This window comes from Plutella xylostella, chromosome Z (assembly GCF_932276165.1).
Source record: "Plutella xylostella chromosome Z, ilPluXylo3.1, whole genome shotgun sequence".
Classification (NCBI taxonomy): Eukaryota; Metazoa; Arthropoda; class Insecta; order Lepidoptera; family Plutellidae; genus Plutella; species Plutella xylostella.
Window position 1 is genome coordinate 15986763 of NC_064012.1, and position 14443 is coordinate 16001205.

Genomic DNA, 14443 nt, shown 5'->3' on the forward strand with positions numbered 1-14443 from the left:
AAACAATGGTGTAAGGATTGATTTTTTACTACACTTAGTTAATCATGACATTCATGTACCTTTTAGGTAAGTAATAATATAGATTAGATAAAAATTCCAACAATAACTTAAAGGTTTACACATCACAAATTTTGATAGAGTAACTCAATCTTAATGGTTAAATAGAAAATAATAAATATGTACCCTAACTAAACTTAATGTTACAGACTAAATTAAAGTTGACATTTATAATGTGGATAGATCATAGACATCGAGCAGGAGGCCGAGACGTGGGGGCTTGCGGGGTCTTGTTTGTTTCCTGCAACAGAAACAAGAGATTGTTTGTAGTTTCACAAGTCCGTAGTAGAAGCTCAAACAGCAAAGCAGAGGACCACTCAACACAAGACCAACTATTTATAATGATCTTATACACGCTACTTCACTATCATACAATGGAAAGATATAAGGGCTAATATTAAGCTCTCTATTTTAAAAATAATATGTATTTATAATCAACTGATCTAAAATAATTACCTTTTAATCCAATGGCAAGCTCTCGCAGTGGTGAAAAGGAAACTCATATTGCTACTCAGCTGAAACAAATAAAAAAAAGTCCATTAAACCACAAGCTGGCACTGCTGGGCTGCTGCACACATGGATGGCATTGTCTTTAGGGTCAGAGAAGTTTAGAAAAAGAGCAATAATCTGGTTGACCGGTATAAAATGCTTTTAGTTTGGGGTAGCGGAGTCAAAATTTATGAACCCGAAAACTGTTTTCAAGACAAGTTAGCTGACGTCCCGGACAACTCTATGGTGAAGTGGTTAGCAACCCTGAATCCTATGCCGAAGGTCCCGGTCATATTACGAGTAGCATCTAAACATTCTGAACTTTACATGGTCCATGTATACTCTAATTCTTATTGAGTAAACCTTTCTTCAACTGTTCTGGTGATGTTAATGCTGAACATTAAGCAAACTGGATGTGGTCAGACCCCGAACTGAATCCAGCATAACAATATCCTTGAAGGCAAGCTGAAGTGGTAACTAGTAGACAAAGAATTGATAATAGGTAGAAACAGATTCGAAATAGGGTAGAGACCCCAGTAGTTGGCAGTTTAACGACCTTGCTGAAAAGGAATCTATGTAGGTAACTTTGTATCAACTATTTCATAGAAAACATCTTTTTACCATATGAGAACAGAAAATAAGTCTATTTTTATAAATCCCTTTTAATATATACTAAAACCATGATTAAGTATAAAACAATATTACCTGACTCACCGTCAGCGGCCTCGATCAGGAGGCCGATGCGGGCCTTGTTGGAGATCTCGAGCTGGCGCACCACCACGAGCTTGGTGTCCGGGATGGGCGAGGACAGCGTGGCCACGGTCTGCTTCAGCCAGCCCAGCGTGGCCTCGTCCTCGCACCACATCTTGATGAAGCCCTCGCTCAGGTGGGTGGTGCCGCGGAACATGGGCGCGAACGCGGGCTCCGGGCTCACGGCGGGCGCCAGGATCTGCTCGAACACGCGGTTCTGCATCTCCTTCTTCAGCTGCTCCGCCTGCTCGGTGTTGAAGCCGCGCATCGGCTGCGTCGTCACCGCCACCAGAAGATGAGTTTGCGATGTATTCACCGGCATCTTGGATTTCACAAAGACCGAGAGCACAGCAAGCTGCGACCGATTCGGTCTGGGTGTTACACGATACGCACTGGGAGTATAATGGATACCACAATACCGGACCGAAAAATCAATAATGCGAATGCCAATTCCGGGAAAACAACAGTCTATGTTGTTTTGTTGATGTTGACGGCCATGACAGGTGCGCGGGGCTGCGTCCTCCTTTGTACCTACTATGTATTTATTTACGTGTGTGTGTAGTCTGTGAATGTGGTAAAAATCAATACTTTCCTTAAAATAATAACCAATCGGAACTCTCGACACTGTAAAAAATATGGACACCATAGACACAGATCAATTCTCAGAATAATAACGGTGAATTTTTGTACTTGTTACTTCTGCCCTGTTTGTGTACTTAAAAGGATATTATAATGTATTTATCATGATCCCGCATGTACATTAGTACATCAATCTGTAACTATAACGTCCGTAGACTCCATAGTACTTCCTTATGACATACACATCATCATATTTAGCGATAACATAATGAAATACTGCAAAGTTTACCTGATTACTGCCAACATTATGGTGGTCTATGTAGGCCAGTTATAATATTCTAGTCTAAGGGCCAGTGGCCAATGTCCATCAAATGACTGACAAAAAATTGCCATAAGCCGTTGTTATTCTGAGGTAGCAGAGAACAATGGTAGATTATTTTTATATCACTGGCAACATTTTACGTGCATGCGTTCTTCTCTTTGGTCGGCCATATTGCTGTCTGCTGTGTCGTGCGTCTAATTTTGATTTGCTGAAGCCCTTAGGTAATTATATTTTGATGCTGTGTACTATCTAATTGTCCCTAAATCTAACACCTAAGACCTCAATAGTGTTTAGACGGAATAGTGACTTTAACGGTGTAACATTTCTCAGATCCTGTTAGCCTACTGCCACCTTGATCCATGATTACGATTATTTCACATCATACCCGATATACACGAGGTATGTACGGGTTGTAAAAGTCGGAAACCGCCGGGCTCGGATCCACAGTTATTGTGTATTTCATTGTGATGTGAAGAAAAGTGTTCTGTTCTATTTATCTAACAATAAGGTAAGCAACACAGGGTGATAGAATGGTCATTGTTGTTGGTACCTACAATGGGTGTCATGTTGGAAAATATACGTGTCGTTAGATAGGTATTAGTTTACCCTGGGATGACCCACCAACCTATAACTCGTCACGGTACCTAGTCCTAAATAAAGTTTAATTGAAAGATATGCAGGACCTATAGCTGATCTTCATGTTTGTTTTCTGAGTACTGCCTTACATTTTGTTTGAAAATATTGTCATTGACTGAAATGTACCTTCAAATTATAGTTTGTAGTAAATCTAAAATAATGCCACCATGATCAATTTAGTCATGTATTTATCAAGCCAGTAACATTATGAACAATTCTCATAGTTAAATAAGATTGTTTAGGACATAATAGGCAAGCAATTATGTAGAGGCTACTTATATTTGTTTATTTGTAAGTAGGTTATAAGTATCATGCATTACCTACTGATGTTTTAGAATGGTGATAAGCACTAGCTAAGCACCTTCACATAATAAATGTTCCTATAAATAACCAGTGTGTAATATGATGTACCTATTTAATAAAAATATGTTCAATTTGGCTAGATAATAATAATTATTGAACATTTATTTCCAGATATAACATCCATAGTAGATTCGTGAAATAAAAGTCAAAAAATCGTGTTAGTCCATGGTGGATTAATGCCCAAAAAATATATTGAAAAGTAGCCAAATTTTGCGTACAATGTAATTTGAAGAGGGTTAGAAAATAAAAATTACTACTTATGCCGTAAATGATAAACATTACAAGTTTGAAAACTTGTCTGAAGTGTTATTTTCTTAGGTTTGAAGTCTCTCACCACTCCGCTACACTATCTTAAACTTTTAGTCATTAGTTTTTTTTTATGTAAGCCCACTAAAATAGATTTATGTGACCGCATTAGATACAAACACAACCATAGCAAATAGGTACCTATAAAATTTTGTAATTAAAAAAAAAAACTCTTAATAACAGTTTTGATACAAACTAAATATCTATAACTTTTGATAACTCATCAGTGAGTAGTAACATCCCGAGCAAATTTTTTTACAAGCATAGTCTGAAGTGAATTTTATGATACTAGCAATTCCCGTGGGAATGCTGCAATTAAAAGTAGCCTATGTGTTCCAAGTTGTTAGCTTACTCCATACCAATTTTCATTAAAATCAGTTCAGCAATTTTGAGGTGAAGAAGTAACAAAAATACACACACACATAATCACATATTTTCGTCTATAATTTTAGTAGGATACCTATTAGCCATTACCAGCATCCCTTTTATGATAATAGCTTGCCATGTCAATAAATTAGTTAACCCTTAAAAAGGCAAAATGTGCTTGTGGCGCTCCTTGGGAGATGCCTATGTCCAGCAGTGGATGATTATTGGCTGATCATCAGCCAATAATCATCCACTGCTGGACATATGATGATGAAAGGCAAAGGGAAAATAGTAACCACCTTATTTTAAACTCTAGTACCTTCAGTTACTGTCGAAAAACAATGAAAAAAAATCTATTACCATGGCTTGTTTTAAGGTAGCTTGTGGTAACTTGAGAAAATGAGGCAGATTTTTATTACCGATTTCACAAAAATACGTAATATTTGTGCTATGCCTCCTTACATAGACACACATTCTGTAGGGTAAATTTATTTTTGAGGAAACACACTCCCGAGCAATGAAAAAGTTCCAAATGGCTCAAATTTTAACAATATATTTTTGTTTTTATTTGTGTTATGAGTAATATTCTGATGCGCAGTTAAATGTACTTCAATATGCAGATGGCGTCATTAAGCTTGCCTTTTAAGCTTACGAGTAATTTGTTGCTATTCTTACTGGAACTTTTTCATTGCTCATGAGTGTATTATCTTTATTATTTGTATTATTTAGTTGTTGGCTGCGAGCTACGGGACACCCTTGAGAATTCCGTCATAAAAAGTATACTATGTCCTTCTCCTGGTTCATAGCTACCTCTGCCAACTTTCTGCCAAATCAGTTCAGCGGTTCTTGAGTTACAAATATTGTTACTGACATGACTACAGTATGCCCTTGTTCCGCCAGCAAAAAGTACGTACTTAATCAAAATACGCGGTATATCCCACACTTTACATATTAAATACGGCTTTGGCAAAATATCGTAACTAATTTAAAAAGATGATGCTGAGGTGATAATGTATGTATCTTCGGATCCCGTGTTCACGAGCTCAGAACTCTTCTAGTTAAAATTCAACAAATACATCTATTCATGTGTGTATAAGCGGTAGCTATCAGCTGATTTCGTTAACGGTAAACACGATTCATTGTCACATTTGATTTGAATCTGTGACCGGAGCGCCGGTTGCTCAACCTGCTGCCGCTACTCGGGTTTGATTCGTCATAATTACGGCGCTGTGATTGGTGGAACCCGCATTAAACGAGTTTATCGACGTCGATAACAGACCCGTGAAGCGGCCGCTGCTTCGGTATAGTTATTCGTAGGCGAGTTAACGCGTTCTCCAGACCCACGGGTCTTCATCCTCCAGTAGGAAAGAGCAAAGGTGCCTAATGTGTTGTCCGACAGTCCCGTGTTCCCCCGCGCCCCGGTGCGTGCAGAGCGGTCGCTCCTCGCCCGGCGGCCTCGCTCCGCTCCGCTGCACTAAGGCAGTATTGGCTTCCGCACATTCGCAGACTGTCAGCACAATTCTATAAATACTGAATATGAATAGATCAATGTGGTACTTCTGCGTAGGTGAGGAGGCTCTGGGCGCCCCTCCCTGCCGGCAATAAATCAATAAACACTTGTTGTGCGCAACCCTAAAAATAGTTTAGACAAAGCCTAGCCAAAATGTTATTCGCTTTTGATATTTATTAAATAGTTTTTCCTTATATTTGGTAGATAAGGAGCTTATTGATGTAGTAATTATGCTCGTCAGTAACCATATCGTATACTTTAGTGAAAATATGAAGTTGCCCTGAGGTAAACGCGAATACTTAAGATTTATAAGTGAATTTCTGAAAGTTGTAAGCATGTTGTAAGTGGTGCGGTTACGTGCAGCCTCGGCGCTGCTCGGCGCGCCCAGCCTCAGACGCGCGGCTGCGAGACACATTCCGCCTCGAGCCAGCCGCTCACGGGAATGTCGCCCGGAACTTCAATTTATTCACTACCCGTTACATTACATATTTCATAGATCGACTCCCATATTCCGAAAATTCTTTGTTCTCACCTCAACCTGACCTAAAAATAGTTTTTCACGAAATACCTACCTAAAATGGTTGTAAATCCAGTCCATATAACGGATGCGCGCTATCGATCTCGCTCAGTGGCCGGCGGGGCCCCGGGCGATGTACGTCGCCGACTCGACTGATCGGATTAAATTTCCAATTACTTATTGAAAATATTGTTTCAGCCTCTGCAGTTTCGTGTTTATTTGGGGTGACCGTTACAACACATTAGTAAAATGGGTGATCGCAACGACCCTATCAAGTTTGGTCCGATGTGGCTGCGCAACCTGTCCCGCGAGGGCAGCTCCGGGCACAGCGGCGGCGGCGGCGGCGGCGGTGGCGGGGCGGGCGGGGCGCCGGGCGCGGGGGGCGGGCCCTCGCCGCCCGCACCCGCTCCCGCCACACACCAGCCGCTCAAGGTTCAGCTTGCGAAGCTGCGGTAAGTCATCCACTGCTTTATACCCTAGTTCTTTGACCGCCACAACTACTTATGCCCAGTCTTGGCCAGCCGCTACCACCTGTCTGGTGCCTAGGCTTATCGGTCCAGCGGCCTGGACCTGCCACGCTACCTGCGCCTATGCGTGACATCCGCTCGAGAATTGGTGTCGAACGCTACGCCCATCGGTTCTGCGGCAGTTTATGACAGACCCACTACACTTCAGCTCGAAACACTCTGTGCTGTTTGCGGACGAGACGCCACTCAATTCGCTTAACGTCGTGCCCTTCGTCTACCCTCGTTGTGACTGCACCAGCGAAGCGCAATCATTTAATAATGAACACCTCACTTGTTGTTCTTGGAACCTAACTCACATCCAAATTAAAATTGACACCTCGTTACATCAGTGTGGGAGCGTATTGCATTGCACGAACACTCCGGTGCAGTGGTGGCACTTGCACCACGTCTTGAAGGTGGCGGATCGTGATCTCAATGGGTCACTTATTCATAATTCAAGTTATTACAGAGATACACCTTTCATGTAAAAATATGTAAAAGGAGAAACTGACTGACTGACATATCAACGCACAGCCCAAACGGTTAAATGTAGGCACTTGAAATTTGGAAGGGACGTAGCTAGGTATCGTAGAAGTGCACTTAAGAAAGGAAATCCAAATTCGCACGGCAATGGCAATCAGCGGGAAAATCTTTTTGTATTAAAAATCTAAACTGATTTAGTTAGACGCTTGAAAATTGGCATGCAGGTTGGTGAAATCGCAAAAAAATGAAATTTTTTGTCTATTTATTTTGGTTGTAGGTACTAAAAATATAAGAACTTCACATTAAACATTTTTCAATCATATTAATAGAACAATTAAGGGTCCGCAATAGGCAATCGAGGGTTGGCATTGTCATAGAATTATGTAGTAAATGATGCTCTACAGCCTTGAAAAAAATCACACCGGTAGTCGAAGAGTCTGGCTAGGTGCTGAATCATTCGAATTTAAGTAAAAGCTTATGGATAACTGTAAATTAAATTCAGAATATGACGAAAAACCAGTACATGACACTCCCGTATTGTAACAACTGTGTCGTAATCATCAAGAATTTTCATATGATTTTTATCATATTATAAAGTTAAAGGCTTGGACTAGGCGCTAAATACCTTGTTTTTTAATAAACACACACTTATTTTGTGTAAATTAATCCCAAACTTGAGCAATTTTTTTCCCTCAAATCTTCATACAAATATCTATGGCGGTTTTCTGTGTTATAAAATCATAAACACAAGTGACGTTTGACTCAGTTGGCCGCTGGCCTCCAAAGAAGGGTCACGTCGGTTTAGGCAGCACTGACAGCTCGCGATCTTATCGTGTACAGATACAAAATCACTGCACATTGGTTGTCATTGCACTTTTTCAACTTTTATGACACCAACATAATTTGATTTGAAATTGAGGAAGCATAATTCTTCCAGTATATTCAATACATTAAATTAAATTAGATAGTGTGCAATATTCTCGTGACATTACAGTCTCGTAAAGGTCTGATGAGGAGCAGGAATATAGCGAATGGATCTAAGTGATGACAATACGCACGAACATTAGGTTAGGGATCAAAAATACAGTCTCTTGGTGCTGGTTGAGGTATGGTCTCGTGAGGATCTGATGAGGGCAGTAACACGGTGGTGGCTCAATTTTATTTCAAAGATGTGAATAGCTAAAAGCATCGAGTTTGGGCTATTAAGTATGTTTTTCAGAGAGAGAGAAAGAGATTTTATTTTTCCTCTGGATGTGTTAGGTTTACTGGGTTTACTAAGTTAATTCTGTTAATGGCATCAAGTTGTTATGTGTTCATAAGTAATAATTATTTATTAACAAAATGGTGTTGGTTCTCCACGAAAATGTAAAAATAAAAATAAGAAAATAAAAATAAATTCGTAACGTAAAATTTTCAATGACGGAATTTCTTCTATAGACAGTAGCCACAAAAAAAAACAAACGATAGATGGCGTGATTTGAAGATAAAGATACATTTATTCGACACATAGACAGCAACAACAAAAAAAATACAGATTTAAAGAAAACAAACACATACTTATACAAAACATCAAAGAAAAAAAAGGATACACATCAAAATAACTGGAAAAAATATAAGCCCCAATTTACTTGTGTGGGACAGGGAGTACCATTGGTCCCCGCCTGCGATACTTTCCATTAACATTGGGACTTGTTTTCATGTTTTTAGCGTACAGTCGGGTTTTTCGTTTGTTTATAATTGTATTTTTTTATTTGTAACTTTTTAGTTGTTTTTATTTTATGAAATTTTACGTCAGTAGTTCATGATCATTTTTTATTTCAATAATTTTGGTGTTGTTATTTAAAAACCTTCAATATGCATATTTTTTTAATGTGAAAATCAAGCCCTTTCATTTGATACCTTACACGGCAAAGTTGAATTATTATTTTTTCGATCATCACGTTATGTCCTCTAGAGGGCGCTATGTTATTTTTAATGGAACGTCACATAGCTTATAACCATCGCGCCATCAATACGCTTCTAACAATACCTCATACATCAAAATCTATCAAGCCGTTTAGGCTACAGGAGGGAACAAAGAAACAGACAAACATACATACATACAATCAAAAAACATTACCCTCCTCTTTCGGCAGTCCGGTAAAAAGGAGTAAGACAGGGGGTCATTCTGAACTTTTTCTCTACGAGTTTTGGAAATTAACTTTGTTGGACATGTGACTTTTTACCATGGAAAACGAATATTTTTTTTCGCGAATTTGCAAATCTCGTAGAACAAAAGTTGTTCAGAATGACCCCTTGAGTCATCCCCTTTTGGCTTAGTATAGCCCTTTTGCGACACTATGTATTTACTTAGCGTCGTTGTCGTCGGGGTTCAGTTGGCTGGAGAATGCCCGAAACTTATTATCTACACTTTAATACTTGTAGTTACCTTTCTACAAGTAAATACCACATTTGTTTGAGAAAGCTAATCGGGTTCCGAGTATAGAGTAAAGTGGCACCCCTATTAATTTCTACTCTTTCCTGGTGCCTACCAGTGTAAGTAAGAATTATACTTACTTACCCTAAAATCACCCAAAATGTACTTGAACATAATTGTCAATAAAGTTGGCGAGTAAAAGTTTATCGACACACTGTGCAAACTTACATGTGTGCGTGTCACTGCGTGTGCTGTGTGAAGAGCATTGAAAACCCAAAATTGGCGCGGCACGTCACCCTGTACGGGCCCTTAACTTCATAAATTAATTGTATTTCATCATAATTATTTAAAGAAGAATGGCGAAACCTGACCCGCTTTGCGTAAGTTTGCAGCCACTAACCAAACCTATTTTAAGTTATTGATTAAAATGTCTTCTATCAGGGAAAAATATTTAAAAAAATCTAAACCATGGGATTCTTGAGATATTAGGGTTCAAAAGTAAATTAATTAATTATTTTTTTTCGTTAAATAAGTTTTTGATGAATAGTACACGCACAAACAAGTTTTATAATCTAAATCATGAGATTCCCAATACATAGTGCATCACAAAATGTATTAAATGATTTTATTTCTGCAAATAATATCAAGATTATTTTTGCACATTTCACACTCGGAAACCTATTTTTATAAAGAGATCAATTTCAAAAATTATTTCATTCTATTCAAGTTCCCGTTATCCCGAAGTAACATAGAATACTTTTTATCCAGGAATTCCCACGGGAACACTTTTAAAAACTATTTTTAGCTCAAGGGTAACATCTAGTACAGTAGAAAGACTTGATCTTTCGACACTTATATCTTCGTTCTCCCATGCCTCATAATAATAAAATTAATACCAGTATATACTGTAGTCACGGACTACACATCAGTGTATGTTTCATCAATGGCTGCTCTGGGTCATGGCGCTATAGAGAAATTGCCATTCTCCTTTACATAAATAAGTAAGCATACGTAAGCATTTTTGTTTTTGTTGTACTAGCTGTTCCCGCGAGCTTCGCTTCGCCTTAAAAAGTTTTCCCATTGGAATTCCGCGATAAAAAAGTAGCCTATGTGTTAAATCCAGGGTGTCAGATAACTCAATACCAAATTTCATTAAAATCGGTTCAGCCGTTTTGACGTGAAGAGGTAACAAACATACACACATACATACTCACAAACTTACACCATTTATAATACTTATTAGTAGGATAAGAAGCAGATAAAATTTATAATGGCCAACAGACAGCATGATCTAGCTCTTTCGTATGTTATTCATAATTCATCACATAATGTTTATGACTTATGACGTCTTCTTCCTCGTATCCTATGAGGTTGGGGTCCTCCATTGGGGTTGAGGGCAAACACAATATTTTTCCATCCTTGTCAGTCGACAGCATCCAGCTTTACGTGAACAAGTGATTCCAACTTCCTGCATCTCCATAAAGATGTTTGGCCCAGTGTTTGTCATCCACGCTTGCCCTTCGGATTCCATTCGAGAGCCTGTCTCGGGATATGGTTTTGATCTCTGCGCAGGGATGGCCAATCCAACTCCACGTGCGTCATATTTTGTGCAGACCAACAGGATCTTAGTGCCACATTTTGGATAGAATTAGAGATCGTCTCGAGCCAGAAAATCTTTAGTTCTTTATCTACGCACTTTATAATCATGATTATTAATTACGAACGTTCATAAATTGGGATAAATTCTCATTAAAATGCGCCATTAGTGAAATGATGTTTAATTTTGATATTATTCTGAAAGCTTGTTCGTGAACCTAGTCGTCGATGTAATCCCGTAGACTGCGTAATATCCCGACGAGCGACACAATAATCACATGATGTTGCAAATGGGAACTCGTTGCATCTGTAAGTTTATTATTTTTATATCATTTGCTTCTGCAGTTTCCGTTCGGAAAAATCTTTGAGCATAGACTTCAGCTGATCGTTTTATGCTTTTATTCAAATTGGGTTCCCGTTATCTCGCCTAATCTTCATTGCCCAAAACTCGCGTGGTCTAAACTTTTTTGGCCGAATTATTACTTCGACAAGACTTATGTGGCCTAAGACTCGTTTCGCCTAAAATTCTATTGGCAGAATCTTTTTTCTTCTAATATTATCTCAATAAATATAAATATTTTTGTAGTAAATGTACAAATTGAGGTATTTTTCTCATACATCCCGAAAATCTTGTTATTGAATGACCATTATAATTATTAAAAATGCTATTAAACCCTATGGGATCGAAAGGTAAAAATAGGTGCGACGACGAAGAAAGCGAGGAGGAGCGTGTTAGGTGCACATGTTCGTCAAAGCGAACATGTGCACCTAACACAAAGCGGAGCGTTTCCCGCATAAAGGAGACGATACAATATTATTTGATCTATGCACCAATAAGTGCAATGTAGGGAGACCCTCCGTCAAAGTTAATTAAGCCAAACGAATATTATTACTTTGTATTACCTATGCCATATCACTATTATGCTATTCATGATTTGGCAATAGCATTATTAGGCTAAACAAGACTATGCGAAATAACTTTCTACTAAACGAGATTTTGCCATGTGATTTTCGGCGAAACGACACTATGGCCATGCAATTCGAAATGAGGCAAATAAATCTTAGCACACATTTAAGTATGAAGTTTCCGATTTCCGGAATGGAAAATTTAAATCCAAAGCAAAAAATAAACATATCCGATTATTGTATAATTTATGTTATAACGAGCTTCGCGTCGTCGCTCCGTTTACACTTCAACGAGTACAGCAGCGAGAGCGAGGTAACTGGCGCCGTCGGCTTAACGCTACTTATTCTCGTCGTTGGAACGGTAAAGGGAATTATGGATGCAGTAATACTTGTTCATTATGGGTTGCTGAATTTGTAGTAAATTCGTGACAATTGGAATAGTTAATTAATGGCTTGAATCCACCAAAAAATATTCAATTCTGCCTCCAATAAATTTGAAATCTCCGCCAAAACGGATAAATCGTCACCTAATCATCTGTCCTATAATATTGCAGAAATAAACTAATTAATTTTTTACTGTATACCATAAAACTATATCAACACCATTTAAATTTATTTCAAACCAGATAAGCTATATTGTCGCTAAGTAGATGTAACCAATATTTTATTTTATGAGTATCATTTTAGTAACCCTAAAATCATAAAAAAAAAATTATTAAGTGGGGACAGGCACCTTGGGCATTTCGCGCACCTCGGGTACCTCGGGCACCCTGGGGCACCTCGGGCACCCTGGGGCAACTCGGGCACCCTGGGGCAACTCGGGCACCCTGGGGCACCTCGGGCACCCTGGGACGAGGTGTCCGAGGGCACCTTGGACACCTAGGGCACCTTGGACACCACCTTGGGGATCTTGGCCACCTTGGCCACCTTTGGGTCCTTGGGGACGGGACGGTGACGGAGACAATATACCTTATTTGGTTTGAAATAAATAAATTAATGATGTTTATACATATAATTTGTATGGTATGTAAATAGTGCCAACATTTCTACAATATTATAGGTAACATGATTTGGTGAATGGTGATGATTTATCCGTTTTGGTGACAAAAAAGATTATCTATTGTAAACTTGCAATTATTTGGAGGCGTGTTTATTTATTTTGGAACGTAAATGTTTTTAGACGTTTTTTTGTTTTTTGTTAGACGACCGAATGGCGTAGTGGTTAGTGACTCTGACTACTGAGCCGATGGTCCCGGGTTCGATTCCCGGCTGGGGCAGATATTTGTTTAAACACAGAAATTTGTTCTGTAAAATGGCAATAGGCCCGCCCCCTATTACATTGGGACTAACATAACACTCTGGCGAAAAGTGGGTGCAGCAATGCACCTCTGCCTACCCCGCAAGGGAGTACATTAGTACAAGGCGTGAGTGCGTGTTTTTTTTTTTTTCGATTTTGGAGTTGATTTATTTAATTTGGTTTTAATTTTTAAAAAATGGTGCAAGGTGTTAGTGCACTAAGTTCTTTTTTGGTGATGATTTAAATTGTACCTTTAATTAATTACAATTCCAATTTGGATATTTTTTTTGTATTGCCACAAAAATTATAACGTCGGCTCGATTCATATTATGTCACTCAAGTTGACTTATTCCCGTGCGGACGATACTTATTATCTTCTAAACTATTTACGATGATGATGATGATGATGAATTAACTTGCTACTTTACTACCAACCATGTGTATAGTAAGGAAACCTAAAGTAGAAATATTAGTAACTTCTAGTAAGTAACTAATATTTCATCTAAGTTTGCAAAACTAAAAGAGAATTGAGATGAACATTCATAATTATTTGTGACCCTGTCATAAGTAAAAATATTCGGCTTAAAATGTAACTACCTTTAAAATAATACACTCACGGGCAAAGAAACAGTTCCACTCACAAAAAGGCCAAAACCAAACAAACCCAATTTTTTCAAAGATTTGATAAAAAAATAACAAAATATTACCATTTTTAGTTGGTAATATCCTGATGCTCTGTTCAATGTACTTCAATGTTGCAGAAGGTGTCATTAAGCTAGCGTTTTCCGTTTAGGAGTAATTTGGTGATTTTCTCAGTGGAACATTTTCATTGCCCGTGAGTGTAAAATGAAGCTAGTTGCAAGCGTGCATATATATTACTAGCTGTGCCCGCGCGCTTCGCTTCGCCTTAAAAAGTTTTCCCGTGGGAATTCCGGGATAAAAAGTAGCCTATGTTCTTTCCCAGGGTCTTAGACCGTATGTATACCAAATTTCATTCAAATCCGTTCAGTAGTGTTGGCGTGAAAGAGTAACAGACAGACAGACAGACACAGTTACTTTCGCATTTATAATATTAGTTAGGATGTAGGGACTGTGTGTTTCCTATCTTCTGTAAGTGGAGTGGATGCGCCTGAACTCGGGGCTGTAAGCCGGAAGATTTTAGCGTCAGCAGCCGCGCTCAGAAGATTAGCCAACTTTTTGGAGTTTGCTTTGCTACATGCAAGCTTACTGAGTTGGTTTACATTACAATATAAACGGTAGTAAAGATAAGGTGCAGCGAAGGCGGTGACTAATCCAGACAGACCCTGCTTAGCGGACAATACGGCCGGCGGAAACACCATAAAA

The 14443-nt window shown here is 38.8% G+C and overlaps 2 protein-coding genes across 11 annotated transcripts in view; one reads left to right on the forward strand and one right to left on the reverse strand.

Moving 5' to 3' along the window:
- Positions 1–11: 11 nt before the first annotated feature.
- On the reverse strand, positions 12–1835 carry LOC105391483. Of its 4 annotated transcripts, none has more exons than XR_005254965.2 (3): positions 1261–1834; positions 514–572; positions 12–298 (listed from the first exon to the last, which is right to left on the reverse strand). XR_005254965.2 is itself a non-coding variant. In XM_038121723.2 (2 exons), exons 1-2 carry the CDS (start codon positions 1616–1618, stop codon positions 565–567), a joined length of 366 nt encoding a protein of 121 aa, XP_037977651.2. In that variant the 5' UTR covers positions 1619–1835; the 3' UTR covers positions 513–564. The 4 variants fall into 4 exon arrangements, 2 of the variants coding, with proteins under 2 accessions (XP_037977651.2, XP_048488329.1); XR_005254964.2 differs by having other exon boundaries at positions 1252–1833; XM_038121723.2 differs by lacking the exon at positions 12–298 and having other exon boundaries at positions 513–572; positions 1261–1835.
- A 476-nt stretch (positions 1836–2311) lies between these two features.
- LOC105391481 (GRB10-interacting GYF protein 2) overlaps positions 2312–14443 on the forward strand; it is a 45894-nt gene continuing 33762 nt past the window's right edge. For 3 of the 7 annotated variants that reach the window (XM_048632984.1, XM_048632988.1, XM_048632987.1), the window contains exons 1-2: positions 2441–2705; positions 6094–6347. In XM_048632984.1, coding sequence (XP_048488941.1) covers positions 6145–6347 — 203 coding nt within the window. In that variant the 5' untranslated portion in view covers positions 2441–2705; positions 6094–6144. Of the gene's footprint in view, positions 2419–2439; positions 2706–6093; positions 6348–14443 lie in introns of those variants that run through there. The other 4 variants (XM_048632989.1, XM_048632991.1, XM_048632986.1 and 1 more) reach the window with 3 other exon arrangements.

What these genes read in the sequence shown, in the direction of transcription:
- LOC105391483 (XM_048632372.1), bottom strand. Translation starts at nt 1,618, where the DNA reads ATGCCGGTGAATACATCGCAAACTCATCTTCTGGTGGCGGTGACGACG.